At 48.5% G+C, this 17,729-nt stretch overlaps 1 protein-coding gene across 28 annotated transcripts in view; it reads left to right on the top strand.

The window, feature by feature from the left end:
* The window catches only part of CLASP1 (cytoplasmic linker associated protein 1), a 217,866-nt gene that overhangs the window by 143,672 nt on the left and 56,465 nt on the right, over positions 1–17,729 (top strand). For 26 of the 28 annotated variants that reach the window (XM_075609840.1, XM_075609839.1, XM_075609861.1 and 23 more), the window contains one exon: positions 3,356–3,499. In XM_075609840.1, the coding sequence (XP_075465955.1) occupies positions 3,356–3,499 (144 nt within the window). The remainder of the gene's footprint in view (positions 1–3,355; positions 3,500–17,729) is intronic. The other 2 variants (XM_075609841.1, XM_075609850.1) reach the window with 1 other exon arrangement.

Here is a 17,729-nt window from a genome sequence, read left to right as displayed (position 1 = left end):
GACATGGTGCTTTGTCGCAGTTGGTGGGGGGTGGGGGGGTAGTTGCTTGTCCTTGCCAGAAGGGGCTCAGGGCTGTTAAAGCCGGGGGTTGAAGCGAGGGGGCAAGTCACCGGGACGTACTTCCGGGAGCCCCCTGGTGATGCCGGCCCTAGGCCCGGCGGGCGGTTTACTTAACCCACTACGGAGCATTCTGGCAGGGACGAGCAGTTACGCTCTCTCCATGTATACACAAACCAGGCCGCGGCCTTTATACCTCCACACTGTGTCTCCTCCTTATTCAGGTGTTATGTCTGGGTATTGATAAGGGGAAAAGGGAAAGCTCGCACCTCCTTGGTCATGAGGCTTGCCTAGCCTAATTGGGCAGCAAAAGCCTTGACTGGGGGGCGCGGCCTCCCAACACTGGATTGGCCGCAGGAGCGGCCGTGGGCGGCACGGGAGAGGGGCCTCGTGAGTTAGGCTAGCAACCAGGACCAAGGACGGTCACTTGCTGCAGCGGTTTCCCACCCACCCATCCCTAGGAGTTAGAAGATTAACAGGTGTTTGACAACGTTATTAACATTTCTCTCTTTGCAAAGATCCGTTAATTCTCTAAATTCTGGGTGATAATGGTGAAATATATTTAAAACCAGAGACAGAACATAAAACACAGACAGAGCTCAGTGCACATCCAGTGAAACCTATACACGGTACAGTGCCTAAATATATATGTATAGATATCTATTAAATAAAATGGTCTTTTAGTTTCACATTTTCGCCAAAGTGTTGTAAGCCCCTGAGCCACTATACGGCAACACTTTGGCCAAAATGTTAAACTAAAAGACCATTTTATTTAATAGATATCTATACATATATATTTAGGCACTGTACCGTGTATAAGTTTCACTGGATGTGCACTGAGCTCTGTCTGTGTTTCATGTTCTGTCTCAGGTTTGAAATATATATTGCCATGCTCAGTAGCACTCATCTGTGACACTTATATGCTTATATATATGTTGTGGTTATTTTGGGGGTTCAATATGAGCTTGCAGGTGTCCTGTATGTGATAATGGTGAAAGGCAGGGCTGCATGTCATTTCCCAGAATCCCTTGCTGCAGTGGAAGTGCTGTGTGCTGGGTGATAATGGTGAAAGGCGGGGTTGCAGACCTGTCTAAGACATGCAAATGGGCGCACAGTAATATTTCCATTTGCTATATGCTTAACTGTGGAGGGTTTTTGTCACTTGTTTTACCCACCATAACTTAACTAAGTAGATATATCTATATAATAATAATAATAATAATAAGAGCATGTTCTTGTATAGCGCTGCTAGTTGTACGCAGCGCTTTACAGAGACATTTTGCAGGCTGAGGTCCCTGCCCCGTGGAGCTTACAATCTATGTTTTTTTTTTGTGCCTGGGGCACGGAGATAAAGTGACTTGCCCAAGGTCACAATGAGCTGAAACCAGGAATTGAACCAGGTTCCCCTGCAACAATCTCAGTGCCAGTCTGTGTCTTTACTCACTGAGCCACTCCTTCTCCCATATAGATATATATATATATATACGCATGTGTGTGTATACACGCACAGGTAAGGATGTTTGCTGCACACCAAAGAAACAATACAATAACTTGTGATACATTACCGGTGCTCCTTAGTCCCAGGGAAGACCTGCATTTCATCCAATATATCCAATGTAATTGATGGACAGGAGCACACGTATTTCAATCATAAAGAATCTAATGTGCCATAGAATACACACTGTGTGTACAATAAATTCTTTATGATTGAAATCCGTGTGCCCTTGTCCATCAATTACATTGGATACGCGCACACACATATAGATGGATACGCGCACACACGTATAGATAGATACGCGCACACGCATATAGATGGATACGCGCACACGCATATAGATGGATACGCGCACACGCATATAGATGGATACGCGCACACGCATATAGATGGATGCGCGCACACACATATAGATGGATGCGCACACACATATAGATGGATACGCGCACACGCATATAGATGGATACGCGCACACGCATATAGATGGATACGCGCACACGCATATAGATGGATACGCGCACACACATATAGATGGATACGCGCACACACACATATAGATGGATACGCGCACACGCATATAGATGGATACGCGCACACACATATAGATGGATACGCGCACACGCATATAGATGGATACGCGCACACACGTATAGATGGATACGCGCACACTCATATAGATGGATACGCGCACACACATATAGATGGATGCGCACACACATATAGATGGATACGCGCACACACGTATAGATGGATACGCGCACACACATATAGATGGATACGCGCACACGCATATAGATGGATACGCGCACACACGTATAGATGGATACGCGCACACACGTATAGATGGATACGCGCACACACATATAGATGGATAAGCGCACACGCATATAGATGGATACGCGCACACACGTATAGATGGATACGCGCACACACGTATAGATGGATACGCGCACACACATATAGATGGATACGCGCACACACATATAGATGGATACGCGCACACACGTATAGATGGATACGCGCGCACACACATATAGATGGATACGCGCACACACATATAGATGGATACGCGCACACGCATATAGATGGATGCGCACACACATATAGATGGATGCGCGCACACACATATAGATGGATGCGCGCACACACATATAGATGGATGCGCACACACATATAGATGGATACGCGCACACGCATATAGATGGATACGCGCACACGCATATAGATGGATGCGCGCACACACGTATAGATGGATACGCGCACACGCATATAGATGGATACGCGCACACACATATAGATGGATACGCGCACACGCATATAGATGGATACGCGCACACACATATAGATGGATGCGCGCACACACATATAGATGGATGCGCGCACACACATATAGATGGATGCGCACACACATATAGATGGACACGCGCACACGCATATAGATGGATACGCGCACACACATATAGATGGATACGCGCACACGCATATAGATGGATGCGCGCACACACGTATAGATGGATACGCGCACACACATATAGATGGATACGCGCACACACATATAGATGGATGCGCGCACACACATATAGATGGATACGCGCACACACATATAGATGGATGCGCGCACACACATATAGATGGATACGCGCACACGCATATAGATGGATGCGCGCACACACATATAGATGGATACATATGTTTCTTTAACAACCAAAATGTTTTTTAATTGCTGCTGGTCTCTCATCTACATCAGACCCTGTATTGCTGCATAGTAGCGATAGTTTGACATCCTTTTTTACTGTTTCCCAGGTAAAAGTTGCAATACTGAAGTACATAGAATTGCTGGCCCGACAGATGGACCCGACGGACTTTGTGAATTCCAGCGAGACGCGGCTGGCCGTTTCCAGAATCATCACTTGGACCACCGAACCAAAGAGTTCCGATGTAAGAAAGGTACGTGCGTGAGCGCGCCGCACAGCTGGACAGGCCTGCAGCGCACTGCTGGGGAATTAGCATCACTGCTCTGCACCCAGCTGCAGGCGCGTCCAGCTGTGAGGAGTTCTGCTGCTATTCTCATTGGTATCAATAGAAACCATGCCTTTTCAGAATTGTCTTCTGCATCACTGATGGGAGCATCGTTTCCATCAGTGGTTACTTGTGACATACAGCGCCACGGCTGCTGTTACATCTAGTAATTAAGCAAGGTTTAGGAGTACTCACGGTACTGCAGTCCTGCCACGTGTGCACATAAGATCAAGTAACCAGGAGGGAGACTTGTATATAGCAAACAGAGAAATATCCAGGCACTCCAGCTGTCTTAATGAAGAAAAATGATGTTTATTGGAACAGGATCAACGTTTCGGTCCAACTGCTTTGACAGAAACATTGACCAATGTGTTCCAATAAACATCTTCTTTCTTCACTAAGACCGCCGGAGTGCCAGGATATTTTTTTTGTCCACATCTAGTAATTAGAAATATTCGGGGGTAAAAAAAGTGAGGAAGGATTGTGACATTAAAATGATGCCGCTTGTATACTTTTGGTTCGCCGTCTTTGTAGAATGTATATAGTTCAGGAGAGATGAAATCAACAAGAGTAATGTGTCACTACTGAACATGAAGCTGGCAGCATCTTTCCGATGTGTCCGGGTTCTGTGCGGAGGTCCAGTCCCTGAAGTGAAACCTCTTTGTGTTTTTATTTTCACGCTGTTTAGCTAATGGTCACATCACAATTACTTTACACAATAGAACAAATGGAGAAAGTGACGCCTGGGAATTTGCATTTACATATAAAGGTTCCACAAATAATAATTACACTAGGTAAAGATAATTAAAAAAAAAAAAAACTCTTCATTCAAAACACTTGGTTACCATGGAAACATGAAACATTTAAAAATATACTTTTTAATACAATGAAGCTTTTTCTGGTTATATACTAATGTTCCAACTACATTTAGCCCATAAAACACATCGCTGCCATGTATTCGCTTTAGTTAGGAGAAACACTGCACCTTTGCATTACTTTAAGCCCCGAATGTTTTAGATTAGAGGTGCAGTTCCACTTACTCAAACCAAAATACCCTTTTTTGTGCTTATTTCCTTACCCTCCTCCCCTTCCCCCCTGGTCACATACCTAACCGTGGGCTTACCCTGTAGTTTACTATTTTTAAAGAACCAGTGAGTTATATGTTTATATATGTTTATATTTTAAGATGTCAGTCTATTTAAAAAGAAAGTAAAGTGTCAGGCTCCATGCATCTTTGGAGTCGCTGCTGCATTTCCCCCCAACATTCCCAAAAGCAAAGCAGATTCCCTGTTCTTTCCATGGATTTAACTTTTTCACCCGTCATGACACCAGGCAGACGCCATCCCTGTGTGCCACGTTTTAAATGTTCCTGACAGCGAGGTTTCGGGTTCATCGGTCGACCTGAAACATTTACTAAACATCAAAGCCTGACACCGGAGAACTTACAAAGAAAATTCTCAGTAATCACAGCAGTGGTCTTTATTTTGCCTGTCACCTTCAGTCACTTTCACGTTGAGTGCAGCAGCGGTTACGACATCTCGAAAGCGGTCAGCAATCTCGGCACTGTTTGTTTTGGTTTTCACCTCCCCCTGCAGTTATTCATAATGTGGAGAGCACCTCTTCCATGTGCATGTGTACAAAACAGAAAGCAAGACAGACTAAAGTGGAGCTGGAGAGTTATACTGAGTACCACAGCTGCTAGAGGGACTTGTAGTTCACTGTGCGGACCCCAGAAGCCAGCAAAAGGGTTATAAACGCCAAATTCTCACCAACACATGGGTGAAGGGTCGTTGTTTTGGTAATATTTCTAGTAAAGGAAGGACCCCAAAATGTAATTGCAGCCACCACCATGATAACTCCTTTCACTGATCGGATTTGCAAGCAAGGTCCTCCCCTTGTGAGCGCCCACTCACGGTAGGAGCTGTGTACTGTGGCCTGGGGCTGCAGGAGTTAATATCACGGAGTGTCTGGTTGTGACCTTGGGCAAGTCGCTCAATCTTTCTGTTTCTCTGGCACGAAACGTAAGCTCTTTGGGTCTGGAATTCTGTGTGCAACAAAGTCTGCATATTCATTTATAAAATGTTTTACTAGAGAGTAAGAAGAAAGTAAGGAGGTGCACTCGCTGGATTTATGTGACTGCCTCAGGTGATCTCAGTGATCATCCCCCGCAGAGGAGACCTATAACACAGAACACACCCTCCTAAAACAAGAAAGAACTGGCACTCCAGAGGTCTTTATACAAAAAGAAAAGAGATTTGAATCCACACAGATCAACGTTTCGGTTAAACACACTGACCTTTGTCACCTGGACAGTCAGTGTGAAGGTCAGTGTGAAGGTCAGTGTGTTTGACCGAAACGTTGATCTGTGTGGATTCAAAATGCTCTTTTTTTTTTGTATGAAGATCCCTGGTTCCCTTTTTGTTTTAGGAGGGTGTGTTCTGTGTTACTAGGAAGTAATATATTGAGTTACCTCTCGTGTTCAGGTATTTCCTGGGCACAGTTATGATAACAATACAAGGTTACATTAAATGAACAGAGGTTATACGTTATATTTAAAGACATTTCACGGACAGTTAGAGATAATATATATTATGGTCATATGTAACAGTTTGAAACTAGATTAAAATGTGGGACAGCTGAAGTCTTGAAAGAACATAGACCGGTTCAATTTACAACTTAAACACACAACGATGCGCACACTGTCAGATCTATACAAGAAAACATATTATTAGTATTAGTATTATTATTATGGTGATAATAGTGAGTGAGCTGTGGAAATTGGTTGAAGTGAGAGAATCTGATTTAGGAGCCAGCGCCTGTACCACCAGCGCAGAACATCAGACTGTAAGTTCTTAGCACGGTGTAAGTTGCATATACAGCACTGTGTTTTATATTAGAGAATGGCAAGGAAACAGCTTTTGGAGCGATATATAATAGTAACCCACCTGTCATCTCTCCCGGGGTGAGTCTCTCTCTTTGGAAGGTTGTATTGGTTTTAGTGGCTTCAGTTTTTTACACTTTGAAGACTATAGAAGTGCATTTAGCTGATCCAGATCCTCATTTGGTGCAGTTTAAGAATCACCTCAGACTATAAAGTGGAGCTTTCAGAGCGCTCAGATCTTTCAGTCGTAGAGTTCTTTCCTTTACCCCTCATGTTAATAGAACTCGGTCCCAGCTCACCTGTCACACGGCAAGAACCCAGTCCCAGCTCACCTGTCACACGGCAAGAAACCAGTCCCAGCTCACCTGTCACAGGGCCAGAACCCAGTCCCAGCTCACCTGTCACAGGGCCTGAACCCATCGCAGCTCACCTGTCATAGGGCCAGAACCCAGTCCCAGCTCACCTGTCACAGGGCCTGAACCCATCCCAGCTCACCTGTCACACAGCCTGAACCCATCCCAGCTCACCTGTCACAGGGCCTGAACCCATCCCAGCTCACCTGTCACATGGCCTGAACCCATCCCAGCTCACCTGTCACAGGGCCTGAACCCATCCCAGCTCACCTGTCACACAGCCTGAACCCATCCCAGCTCACCTGTCATAGGGCCAGAACCCAGTCCCAGCTCACCTGTCACAGGGCCTGAACCCATCCCAGCTCACCTGTCACACAGCCTGAACCCATCCCAGCTCACCTGTCGCAGGGTCAGAACCCAGTCCCAGCTCACCTGGCACAGGGCCAGAAACCAGTCCCAGCTCACCTGTCGCAGGGTCAGAACCCAGTCCCAGCTCACCTGTCACAGGGCCAGAAACCAGTCCCAGCTCACCTGTCGCAGGGTCAGAACCCAGTCCCAGCTCACCTGTCACAGGGCCAGAAACCAGTCCCAGCTCACCTGTCACAGGGCCAGAACCCAGTCCCAGCTCACCTGTCACAGGGCCTGAACCCATCCCAGCTCACCTGTCACACGGCCTGAACCCATCCCAGCTCACATGTCACACGGCCTGAACCCATCCCAGCTCACCTGTCACACGGCCAGAAACCAGTCCCAGCTCACCTGTCACAGGGTCAGAACCCAGTCCCAGCTCACCTGTCACAGGGTCAGAACCCAGTCCCAGCTAACCTGTCACACGGCCAGAACCCAGTCCCAGCTCACCTGTCACACGGCCTGAACCCATCCCAGCTCACCTGTCGCAGGGTCAGAACCCAGTCCCAGCTCACCTGTCACAGGGCCAGAAACCAGTCCCAGCTCACCTGTCACAGGGTCAGAAACCAGTCCCAGCTCACCTGTCACAGGGTCAGAACCCAGTCCCAGCTCACCTGTCACAGGGCCAGAAACCAGTCCCAGCTCACCTGTCACAGGGTCAGAACCCAGTCCCAGCTCACCTGTCACAGGGTCAGAACCCAGTCCCAGCTTACCTGTCACAGGGCCAGAACCCAGTCCCAGCTCACCTGTCACACAGTCAGAAACCAGCCCCAGCTCACCTGTCACAGGGTCAGAAACCAGCCCCAGCTCACCTGTCACAGGGTCAGAAACCAGTCCCAGCTTACCTGTCACAGGGTCAGAACCCAGTCCCAGCTCACCCAACTCAGGGCCAGATACCAGTCCCAGCTCACCTGTCACACGGCCAGAACCCAGTCCCAGCTTACCTGTCACAGGGCCAGAAACCAGTCCCAGCTCACCTGTCACAGGGCCAGAAACCAGTCCCAGCTTACCTGTCACACGGCCTGAACCCAGTCCCAGCTCACCTGTCACAGGGCCAGAACCCAGTCCCAGCTTACCTGTCACACAGCCAGAACCCAGTCCCAGCTCACCTGTCACACCTCCTGAACCCAGTCCCAGCTCACCTGTCACACGGCCAGAACCCAGTCCCAGCTCACCTGTCACAGGGCCAGAACCCAGTCCCAGCTCACCTGTCACACGGCCAGAACCCAGTCCCAGCTCACCTGTCACAGGGCCAGAACCCAGTCCCAGCTCACCTGTCACACGGCCAGAACCCAGTCCCAGCTCACCTGTCACACAGCCAGAACCCAGTCCCAGCACACCTGTCACAGGGCCAGAACCCAGTCCCCGCTCACCTGTCTCACGGCCAGAAACCAGTCCTAGCTCACCTGTCACACGGCCAGAACCCAGTCCCAGCTCACCTGTCACACGGCCAGAACCCAGTCCCAGCTCACCTGTCACAGGGCAAGAACCCAGTCCCAGCTCACCTGTCTCAGGGTCAGAACCCAGTCCCAGCTCACCTGTCACACGGCCAGAACCCAGTCCCAGCTCACCTGTCACAGGGCCAGAAACCAGTCCCAGCTCACCTGTCACACGGCCAGAACCCAGTCCCAGCTCACCTGTCACAGGGCCAGAACCCAGTCCCAGCTCACCTGTCACACAGCCAGAACCCAGTCCCAGCACACCTGTCACAGGGCCAGAACCCAGTCCCCGCTCACCTGTCTCACGGCCAGAACCCAGTCCCAGCTCACCTGTCACAGGGCAAGAACCCAGTCCCAGCTCACCTGTCTCAGGGTCAGAACCCAGTCCCAGCTCACCTGTCACAGGGCAAGAACCCAGTCCCAGCTCACCTGTCTCAGGGTCAGAACCCAGTCCCAGCTCACCTGTCACACGGCCAGAACCCAGTCCCAGCTCACCTGTCACAGGGTCAGAACCCAGTCCCAGCTCACCTGTCACAGGGTCAGAACCCAGTCCCAGCTCACCTGTCACACGGCCTGAACCCAACCCAGCTCACCTGTCACACGGCCAGAAACCAGTCACAGCTCACCTGTCACAGGGCCAGAAACCAGTCACAGCTCACCTGTCACAGGGTCAGAACCCAGTCCCAGCTGACCTGTCACACGGCCTGAACCCAACCCAGCTCACCTGTCACACGGCCAGAAACCAGTCCCAGCTCACCTGTCACACGGCCAGAAACCAGTCCCAGCTCACCTGTCACAGGGCCAGAAACCAGTCCCAGCTCACCTGTCACAGGGTCATTAACCAGTCCCAGCTCACCTGTCACAGGGCCAGAACCCAGTCCCAGCTCACCTGTCACAGGGCCTGAACCCATCCCAGCTCACCTGTCACAGGGCCAGAACCCAGTCCCAGCTCACCTGTCACAGGGTCAGAAACCAGTCCCAGCTCACCTGTCACAGGGCCAGAACCCAGTCCCAGCTCACCTGTCACACAGCCAGAAACCTGTCCCAGCTCACCTGTCACACAGCCAGAAACCTGTCCCAGCTCACCTGTCACACAGCCAGAACCCCGTCCCCGCTCACCTGTCACAGGGCCAGAACCCTGTTCTGGAAGGCTGCCGGCAGTAGGTGAACGAGTGCAGACAGAGGTGGAGTCTGTTTGCAAGGTTATTTCAGCTCCTTTCTACATGGCAAGGCATACAATGTTCTGCTTTATCATTTAGGAGCTTACTAATTACACATAATTACATATTACAGATCACCTTCCCATTATTCCACGGCAATAAGATTGGGGGTTATTCATTAAACTGCGATAGTGAATGCAGTGGGGGCTTCTGTGCAGTAGTACCCCAACTGGCACTATCACAGTTACCAGCCTGTAGGTTTTCCGCTGGTATTCCATGTTCTAAAGATACACTGATTCAGGTTTGTTACCATGTTTGTTAGTAGTTTTGATCCTTCGCTTTCAATTTACATTTAAAATAATTGAAATTGTAAAACAGAAAAAAATCATAACTGTTACATTAAGGGCCTGATCCAGGAAACGGTGCAAAGCCTCAGCACGTCGTTACTCTCAATCCAGGGGTGCCCGGCGGCTGCTCCATTAATACTGGGCACAGGGGTGAAAGGTGAGACAGGCTTGGATATATACACACATAAACGCACAAACACGCTCGAGCTACACACACACCTCTCTGCTCCATGCGGTTTCCTCCTCTCCTTGGCCCCACCCCCAGGCTCCTGACACCTTCTTATGATTGGCTGCATTACCCAGCAGCAGCCAGTCAGGATGGAGGAAGCTGCCCAGCCCCCTAACAACAGCCCTGCTCTCTCTGTGCATGGGGAAATCCTGCGGCCCCCCAAGCCAGTCAGATCACTAAGTCCAGAGAGATAATACCGGTATACACATACACGCCCAGAGAGGTAATACCGGTATACACATACACGCCCAGAGAGGTAATACCTGTATACACATACACGCCCAGAGAGGTAATACCGGTATACACATACACACCCAGAGAGGTAATACCGGTATACACATACACGCCCAGAGAGGTAATACCTGTATACACATACACGCCCAGAGAGGTAATACCTGTATACACATACACGCACAGAGAGGTAATACTGGTATACACATACACGCCCAGAGAGGTAATACCGGTATACACATACACGCCCAGAAAGATAATACCGGTATACACATACACGCCCAGAGAGGTAATACCGGTATACACATACACGCCTACAGAGGTAATACCGGACACATACACGCACAGAGAGGTAATACTGGTATACACATACACGCCCAGAGAGGTAATACCGGTATACACATACACGCCCAGATACGTAATACCGGTATACACATACACGCCCAGAGAGGTAATACCGACATACACGCCCAGAGAGGTAATACCGGCATACACATACACACCCAGAGAGGTAATACCGGAATACACATACACGCCCAGAGAGGTAATACCGGAATACACATACACGCCCAGAGAGGTAATACCGGTATTCACATACACGTCCAGAGAGGTAATACCGGTATACTCATACACGTCCAGAGAGGTAATACCGGCATAGACATACATGCCCAGAGAGGTAATACCGGTATACACATACATGCCCAGAGAGGTAATACCGGTATACACATACACGCCCAGAGAGGTAATACTGGACACATACATGCCCAGAGAGCTAATACTGGTATACACATACACATCCAGAGAGGTAATACCGGTGTACACAAACATGTCCAGAGAAGTAATACTGGTATACACATACACATCCAGAGAGGTAATACCGGTGTACACAAACATGTCCAGAGAGGTAATACCGGTATACACTTATACTCCCAGAGAGGTAATACCGATATACACATACATGTCCAGAGAGTAATACCAGCATACACATACATGTGCAGAGAGGTAATACCGGACACATACATGCCCAAAGAGGTAATACCGGTATACACATACATGTCCAGAGAAGTAATACCGATATACACATACATGCCCAGAGAGGTAATACCGATATACACATATACTGTATGTCCAGAGAGGTAATACCAGCATACCCATACATGTGCAGAGAGGTAATACTGGTATACACATACATGACCGGTAATTTTTTACTGGGCAGTGTCTCCAAATCCAGGACTGTCCGGTTCTATGCTGGACGCCTGGGAACCCTATCCCATTCATATGCACAAGCTTAGCACCGTTTTGTGGACCTGGGCCCAAGGTGTTTTTGTTTCTTTTACCTTTCTTAAATAGAACTTTAAATATTAAAGCGCAGTTGCAGCTCTTGACTGAAAAGCGGGATACAAAAGTGCACTTTGCAACAGCTCTTCCTGCGCCTTTTCATTCATCATGCAGAACTGATGGCGCCTTGTGTAACCCCCTCTCCGAATCCCAGCGTCACAGGACATCATAGGGAGTATCGTGGTCTGCATATTTACACAACCTGTTTTCATGGCAGGAACAAGTCCATAAAAGGAATGAGAACCCTGGGAATGGCATCGGCACCATGTGAAATAACGTGCGTGCGACGCTATACACTGCTCAGGACACTGTGTATTTGTACATGAGTAAACTGGCTTTTGGCATAGAGATCTATAACTGAACTAAATATAGCCTGCAATGAAATATGCTCTGTAAAGGTAAAGCCGGAAAAAGCTCAACCCCAGCAATAGATATCGGTCCATTGGGGTCCTACCGCAGAGGGTAATTTATGTTGTGATCTCCTGTCAAATAAGCACCCCCTCCCCCCCCCCCCCCCCAGAGTCCAGTGATTAACAAATGGCTTTTACGAGGTGTTCCTAGTGCTCCGCACGAGCACCTAGCTATATGTGGTACAGTCTTTAACAGGGCAGGGGAGCATGGTGATGTATTTCTTCATAGTTAGAAAAGGGAAGCACACCCATCACACCCTTCTTGCAAAGAGGCTGGGGCAATGCATCGCAGAGATAGGCGCTAATGTATCTGCTTTGCATTTTAAAGTACATTTCTTGGTCATTGTAACATTATATAATATTGCACTGTTTCATTAGCAACGGGCCCTCTGCTTTCGTCTTGTACAGCATGTCCTCTCTTCCGTGAAGTGGGTTTTTCTTTTGGTGCTAATTGATTGTTGCTGTTCTGTTGTGGCAATACGCCAGCTGTTTGTGTACATTGCAAAATCTAGTTGATAAGGAGGAGCGCTGCCTGCCTCGATTTCCAGCAGGTGTGAAACGGGTTTTCTAAGAAGGCATTTCTGTCACCCACGCACGCAATCTTCCATTCCAGCCAATCAGAGATTCCATGCGTGCGGTTTTTGTGCTCCTATTTAGGTGTGCTTTGGCCGTGTGTGCACACAAGCATCGTGTACCCCGTTATATATTTTCTGTGTGGGTGCAGAGACTTGCCATTTTCACACTGTGATTTGAGGACAATAACATGAATTGCAGTTTTCTAGCGAAATAAATATTATTTTCACTTCAAAGGTGATTATTTTTGAAAACGAAAAGAACACTAAACATGGCCTCTGCGCTAATCCTGCTGCGATCAGTGGTAAGAAAATCGCCCTGCGGTAATTAATACCGAATAGCCGACATTCAGTTACAATGTCTCAGAGAGAGTGAGCCGTTAGATGCCTCCTATAGGAAATGGCAGAAAAGATGGAAGATTACAAACAGACGGGGCTCGAACCACCAACCTTTTGGTTAATAGCAGAAGACACACGAAACGATTGCAGCATTGCAGCACAGAGCCTTGGTGCGAAGGAGGACGACAAGTCCCAATTCGGGACAACACAGGGTTAATAGGTGGTTCTTGTGCTTCCTCTTGCTTTTTTTCTTTACACATGAAGTAAATATTTAAATATAGTTGCAGTAAAGAAAATTGAGACATCAAGTCCTAGAAAAGTGGAATTTTCTTTAGTTTAACCCCAAAATAGTTCCTTTGCTTACGATAGCCAGGAGAGGCTGAAAAACCTGCTTCCCCGGAGATGAAAGGGAACTTTGTCACACTGTTACAAGTAACGACTTCCCGCATGGTACTGGGCCGGCTGTGGGGGTTTCAGCCTTGTAACAAGAGCAGAAGACTCCACGCTTACCAAAGGCCCCGACATCCCCAGGGTATCCATTTTGGCAACAGAGAAACTTAAATGCCGATTTATAGAGCCAAGTCTCGTAGATTAGATGAGTCACTCAGGCATTGTTACGTGACAGACAGGGATTGCAATAGGGCAATACATCTTTCATACGTCAGAATGGATTGTGGCTCGAAGCCCAGAAGCTGCTGTTCTGCGCATATGTTGTAATGTGGAGTAAATGAGCCTTGCCTTTGCCGGAGAGGCACGCAATGCTTTGCAGGGCATGGTAGGATTACCTAGTAGAGAAAGGGTTAACTGGGGGGTTCTGGACTCTGGTCCTCAAGACCCCCAAATGGTCAGGTTTTCAGGATATCCCTGCTTCAGCACAGATGGCTCACTCAGTGACTCAGTCAGAATGACTGAAGCAGGGATATTCCTAATGCCTGGCCTGTTGATGGTCCTTGAGGACTGGAGCTGGCCACGCATGTCCTCTACATACAGCATTCATGGTGCTGGCTACATCATCATATTAGCTTCCTTTGCTTCCTTGTTTTAATTGGCTCAGGCTCACATTATAGGGAGTTTATCTGAGTTTCTTTCATCTGATGCTGATCTCTTCAGGGCAGAGGTAACACCACCTCAAACTTGACATGTTTAATTGACACAGAAATGAAAACTCTGACACATCGCATTATAATATTGTGCTGAACAGTTCTTCCCCTAACTGCACATATAACCACTGCCCTAATCACCCAGGGAAGTGAGCAGAGCAATGTTAAAGCAAAGCCCCTTTTTACATTGATGTAAATCATACGAGCAGCGTGTTGTCATAATACTCCCCTGAGAGCCTTGAGTCATAGCCCCCTTATTGGCCAACTGCAAAAGGATGTTTCTTTCCTGTTCATCCCCACGTCCGTAAGCACCGCCGTGTAACTACTTCTACTCATCCCCACGTCACTAAGCACCGCCGTGTAACTACTCCTACTCATCCCTACGTCAGTAAGCACCGGCGTGTAACTACTTCTACTCATCCCCACGTCACTAAGCACCGCCGTGTAACTACTCCTACTCATCCCTACGTCAGTAAGCACCGCCGTGTAACTACTCCTACTCATCCCCACGTCAGTAAGCACCGCCGTGTTACTACTCCTACTCATCCCCACGTCACTAAGCACCGCCGTGTTACTACTCCTACTCATCCCCACGTCACTAAGCACCGCTATGTAACTACTTCTACTCATCCCCACGTCAATAAGCACCGCCGTGTAACTACTTCTACTCATCCCCACGTCACTAAGCACCGCCGTGTAACTACTCCTACTCATCCCCACGTCAGTAAGCACCGCCGTGTAACTACTTCTACTCATCCCCACGTCACTAAGCACCGCCGTGTAACTACTCCTACTCATCCCTACGTCAGTAAGCATCGCCGTGTAACTACTTCTACTCATCCCCACGTCACTAAGCACCGCTATGTAACTACTTCTACTCATCCCCACGTCAGTAAGCACCGCCGTGTAACTACTTTTACTCATCCCCATGTCACTAAGCACCGCCGTGTAACTACTCCTACTCATCCCTACGTCAATAAGCACCGCCGTGTAACTACTTCTACTCATCCCCACGTCACTAAGCACCGCCGTGTAACTACTCCTACTCATCCCTACGTCACTAAGCACCGCCGTGTAACTACTCCTCCTCATCCCTACGTCACTAAGCACCGCCGTGTAACTACTCCTACTCATCCCTACGTCACTAAGCACCGCCGTGTAACTACTCCTACTCACCCCCACGTCAGTAAGCACCGCCGTGTAACTACTCCTACTCATCCCTACGTCAGTAAGCACCGCAGTGTAACTACTCCTACTCATCCCCACGTCAGTAAGCACCGCCGTGTTACTACTCCTACTCATCCCCACGTCAGTAAGCACCGCCGTGTAACTACTCCTACTCATCCCCACGTCCGTAAGCACCGCCGTGTTACTACTCCTACTCATCCCTACGTCAGTAAGCACCGCCGTGTAACTACGCCTACTCATCCCTACGTCACTAAGCATCGCAGTGTAACTACTTCTACTCATCCCCACGTCACTAAGCACCGCTGTGTAACTACTTCTACTCATCCCCACGTCAGTAAGCACCGCCGTGTAACTACTCCTACTCATCCCCACGTCACTAAGCACCGCCGTGTTACTACTCCTACTCATCCCTACGTCGGTAAGCACCGCCGTGTTACTACTCCTACTCATCCCTACGTCAGTAAGCACCGCCGTGTAACTACTTCTACTCATCCCTACGTCAGTAAGCATCGCAGTGTAACTACTCCTGCTCATCCATACGTCAGTAAGCACCGCCGTGTAACTACTCCTACTCATCCCCACGTCACTAAGCACCGCTGTGCAACTACTTCTACTCATCCCTACGTCAGTAAGCACCGCCGTGTTACTACTTCTACTCATCCCTACGTCAGTAAGCACCGCCGTGTTACTACTTCTACTCATCCCTACGTCAGTAAGCACCGCCGTGTTACTACTTCTACTCATCCCTACGTCAGTAAGCACCGCCGTGTAACTACTCCTACTCATTCCCACGTCAGTAAGCACCGCCGTGTTACTACTTCTACTCATCCCCACGTCAGTAAGCATCGCAGTGTAACTACTTCTACTCATCCCCACGTCACTAAGCATCGCCGTGTAACTACTCCTACTCATCCCCACGTCAGTAAGCATCGCAGTGTAACTACTTCTACTCATCCCCACGTCACTAAGCACCGCCGTGTAACTACTCCTACTCATCCCCATATCGGTAAGCACCGCCGTGTAACTACTTCTACTCATCCCTATGTCAGTAAGCACCACCGGGTAACTACTCCTACTCATTCCCACGTCAGTAAGCACCGCCGTGTAACTACTCCTACTCATCAATACGTCACTAAGCACCGCCGTGTAACTACTCCTACTCATCCCCACGTCAGTAAGCACCGCCGGGTAACTACTCCTACTCATCCCCACGTCAGTAAGCACCGCCGTGTAACTACTTCTACTCATTCCCACATCGTAAGCACCACCAGGAACTACTCCTACTCGGTTATAGTAAGACAGAGACTCTTCAGATAACTTCCTATAAAAGGGTCACACCTCTTCCAGTCTTTCTAGAATCTAGGCTGGAGCTCAGGTGAGATGCAGGCTGGGTTACAAGGGCTTGGATCCATATTAGACATGGCATCCATGGGATTAACAGTGGGCCCATGCGTCTGTCTGCAGACACACTGACATTCAGAGAGGCTGACCGCAGGAAGACGAGAAGGGGACAGCTGCTGGCGGGGGGTGCTGGAGTCTTCCTGAGTCCCGCTAAGGTTGTGGTGCAGCATGGAGAGCCTTTCCCTCTACTTTGTAGCCCGTTAGATGGTGTAGCCTGCCCAAATTACTAGAGATGGAGGGACCATCCACCTAATATACTGTAAGGGAAACCCAGGGCTCCATAGATGAGCTTTATTTTTATGCATGGGTGCTTCGTTTGTTGTTATTTCAGCATGCATGTAGCATAACTTGAAAAGCACAAGCCTACAGAAGAAAGAAAAAGGCAAAAATCAAGCACAGGTCTTGCCATGCATGTAATGAAGACGTGCCTGGGGCTGCGACACGGAAGTGATGATGGTCTGAAGTTGCTTGCATTTGAATCCAGTGACATATGGTACAAGTTATGTGCTGGATTAAACCCACCAGTGTTCTTTCCAATAATTGATTGCAGAAGGGGTACTTGTTGCGAAAACAGAAGCAATAATAATCAACCAGAAGAGAACTAGATTGCTTAGAAATCTGGATCAAGCCTTGAACTCATCCTCTGGTGATTCAGACTTTGGAGGTGTATGTGACGAAAAGATACAAGGCTGTTCTGAAAACGGCGGTGAGGATGGAGAACATCATACTGCATTTGACATAGAGTTGCTAGAAGCACTTATT

This window comes from Ascaphus truei, chromosome 7 (genome assembly GCF_040206685.1).
Source record: "Ascaphus truei isolate aAscTru1 chromosome 7, aAscTru1.hap1, whole genome shotgun sequence".
NCBI classification, from domain to species: Eukaryota; Metazoa; Chordata; class Amphibia; order Anura; family Ascaphidae; genus Ascaphus; species Ascaphus truei.
This window is presented reverse-complemented; position numbering and strand designations above follow the sequence as displayed.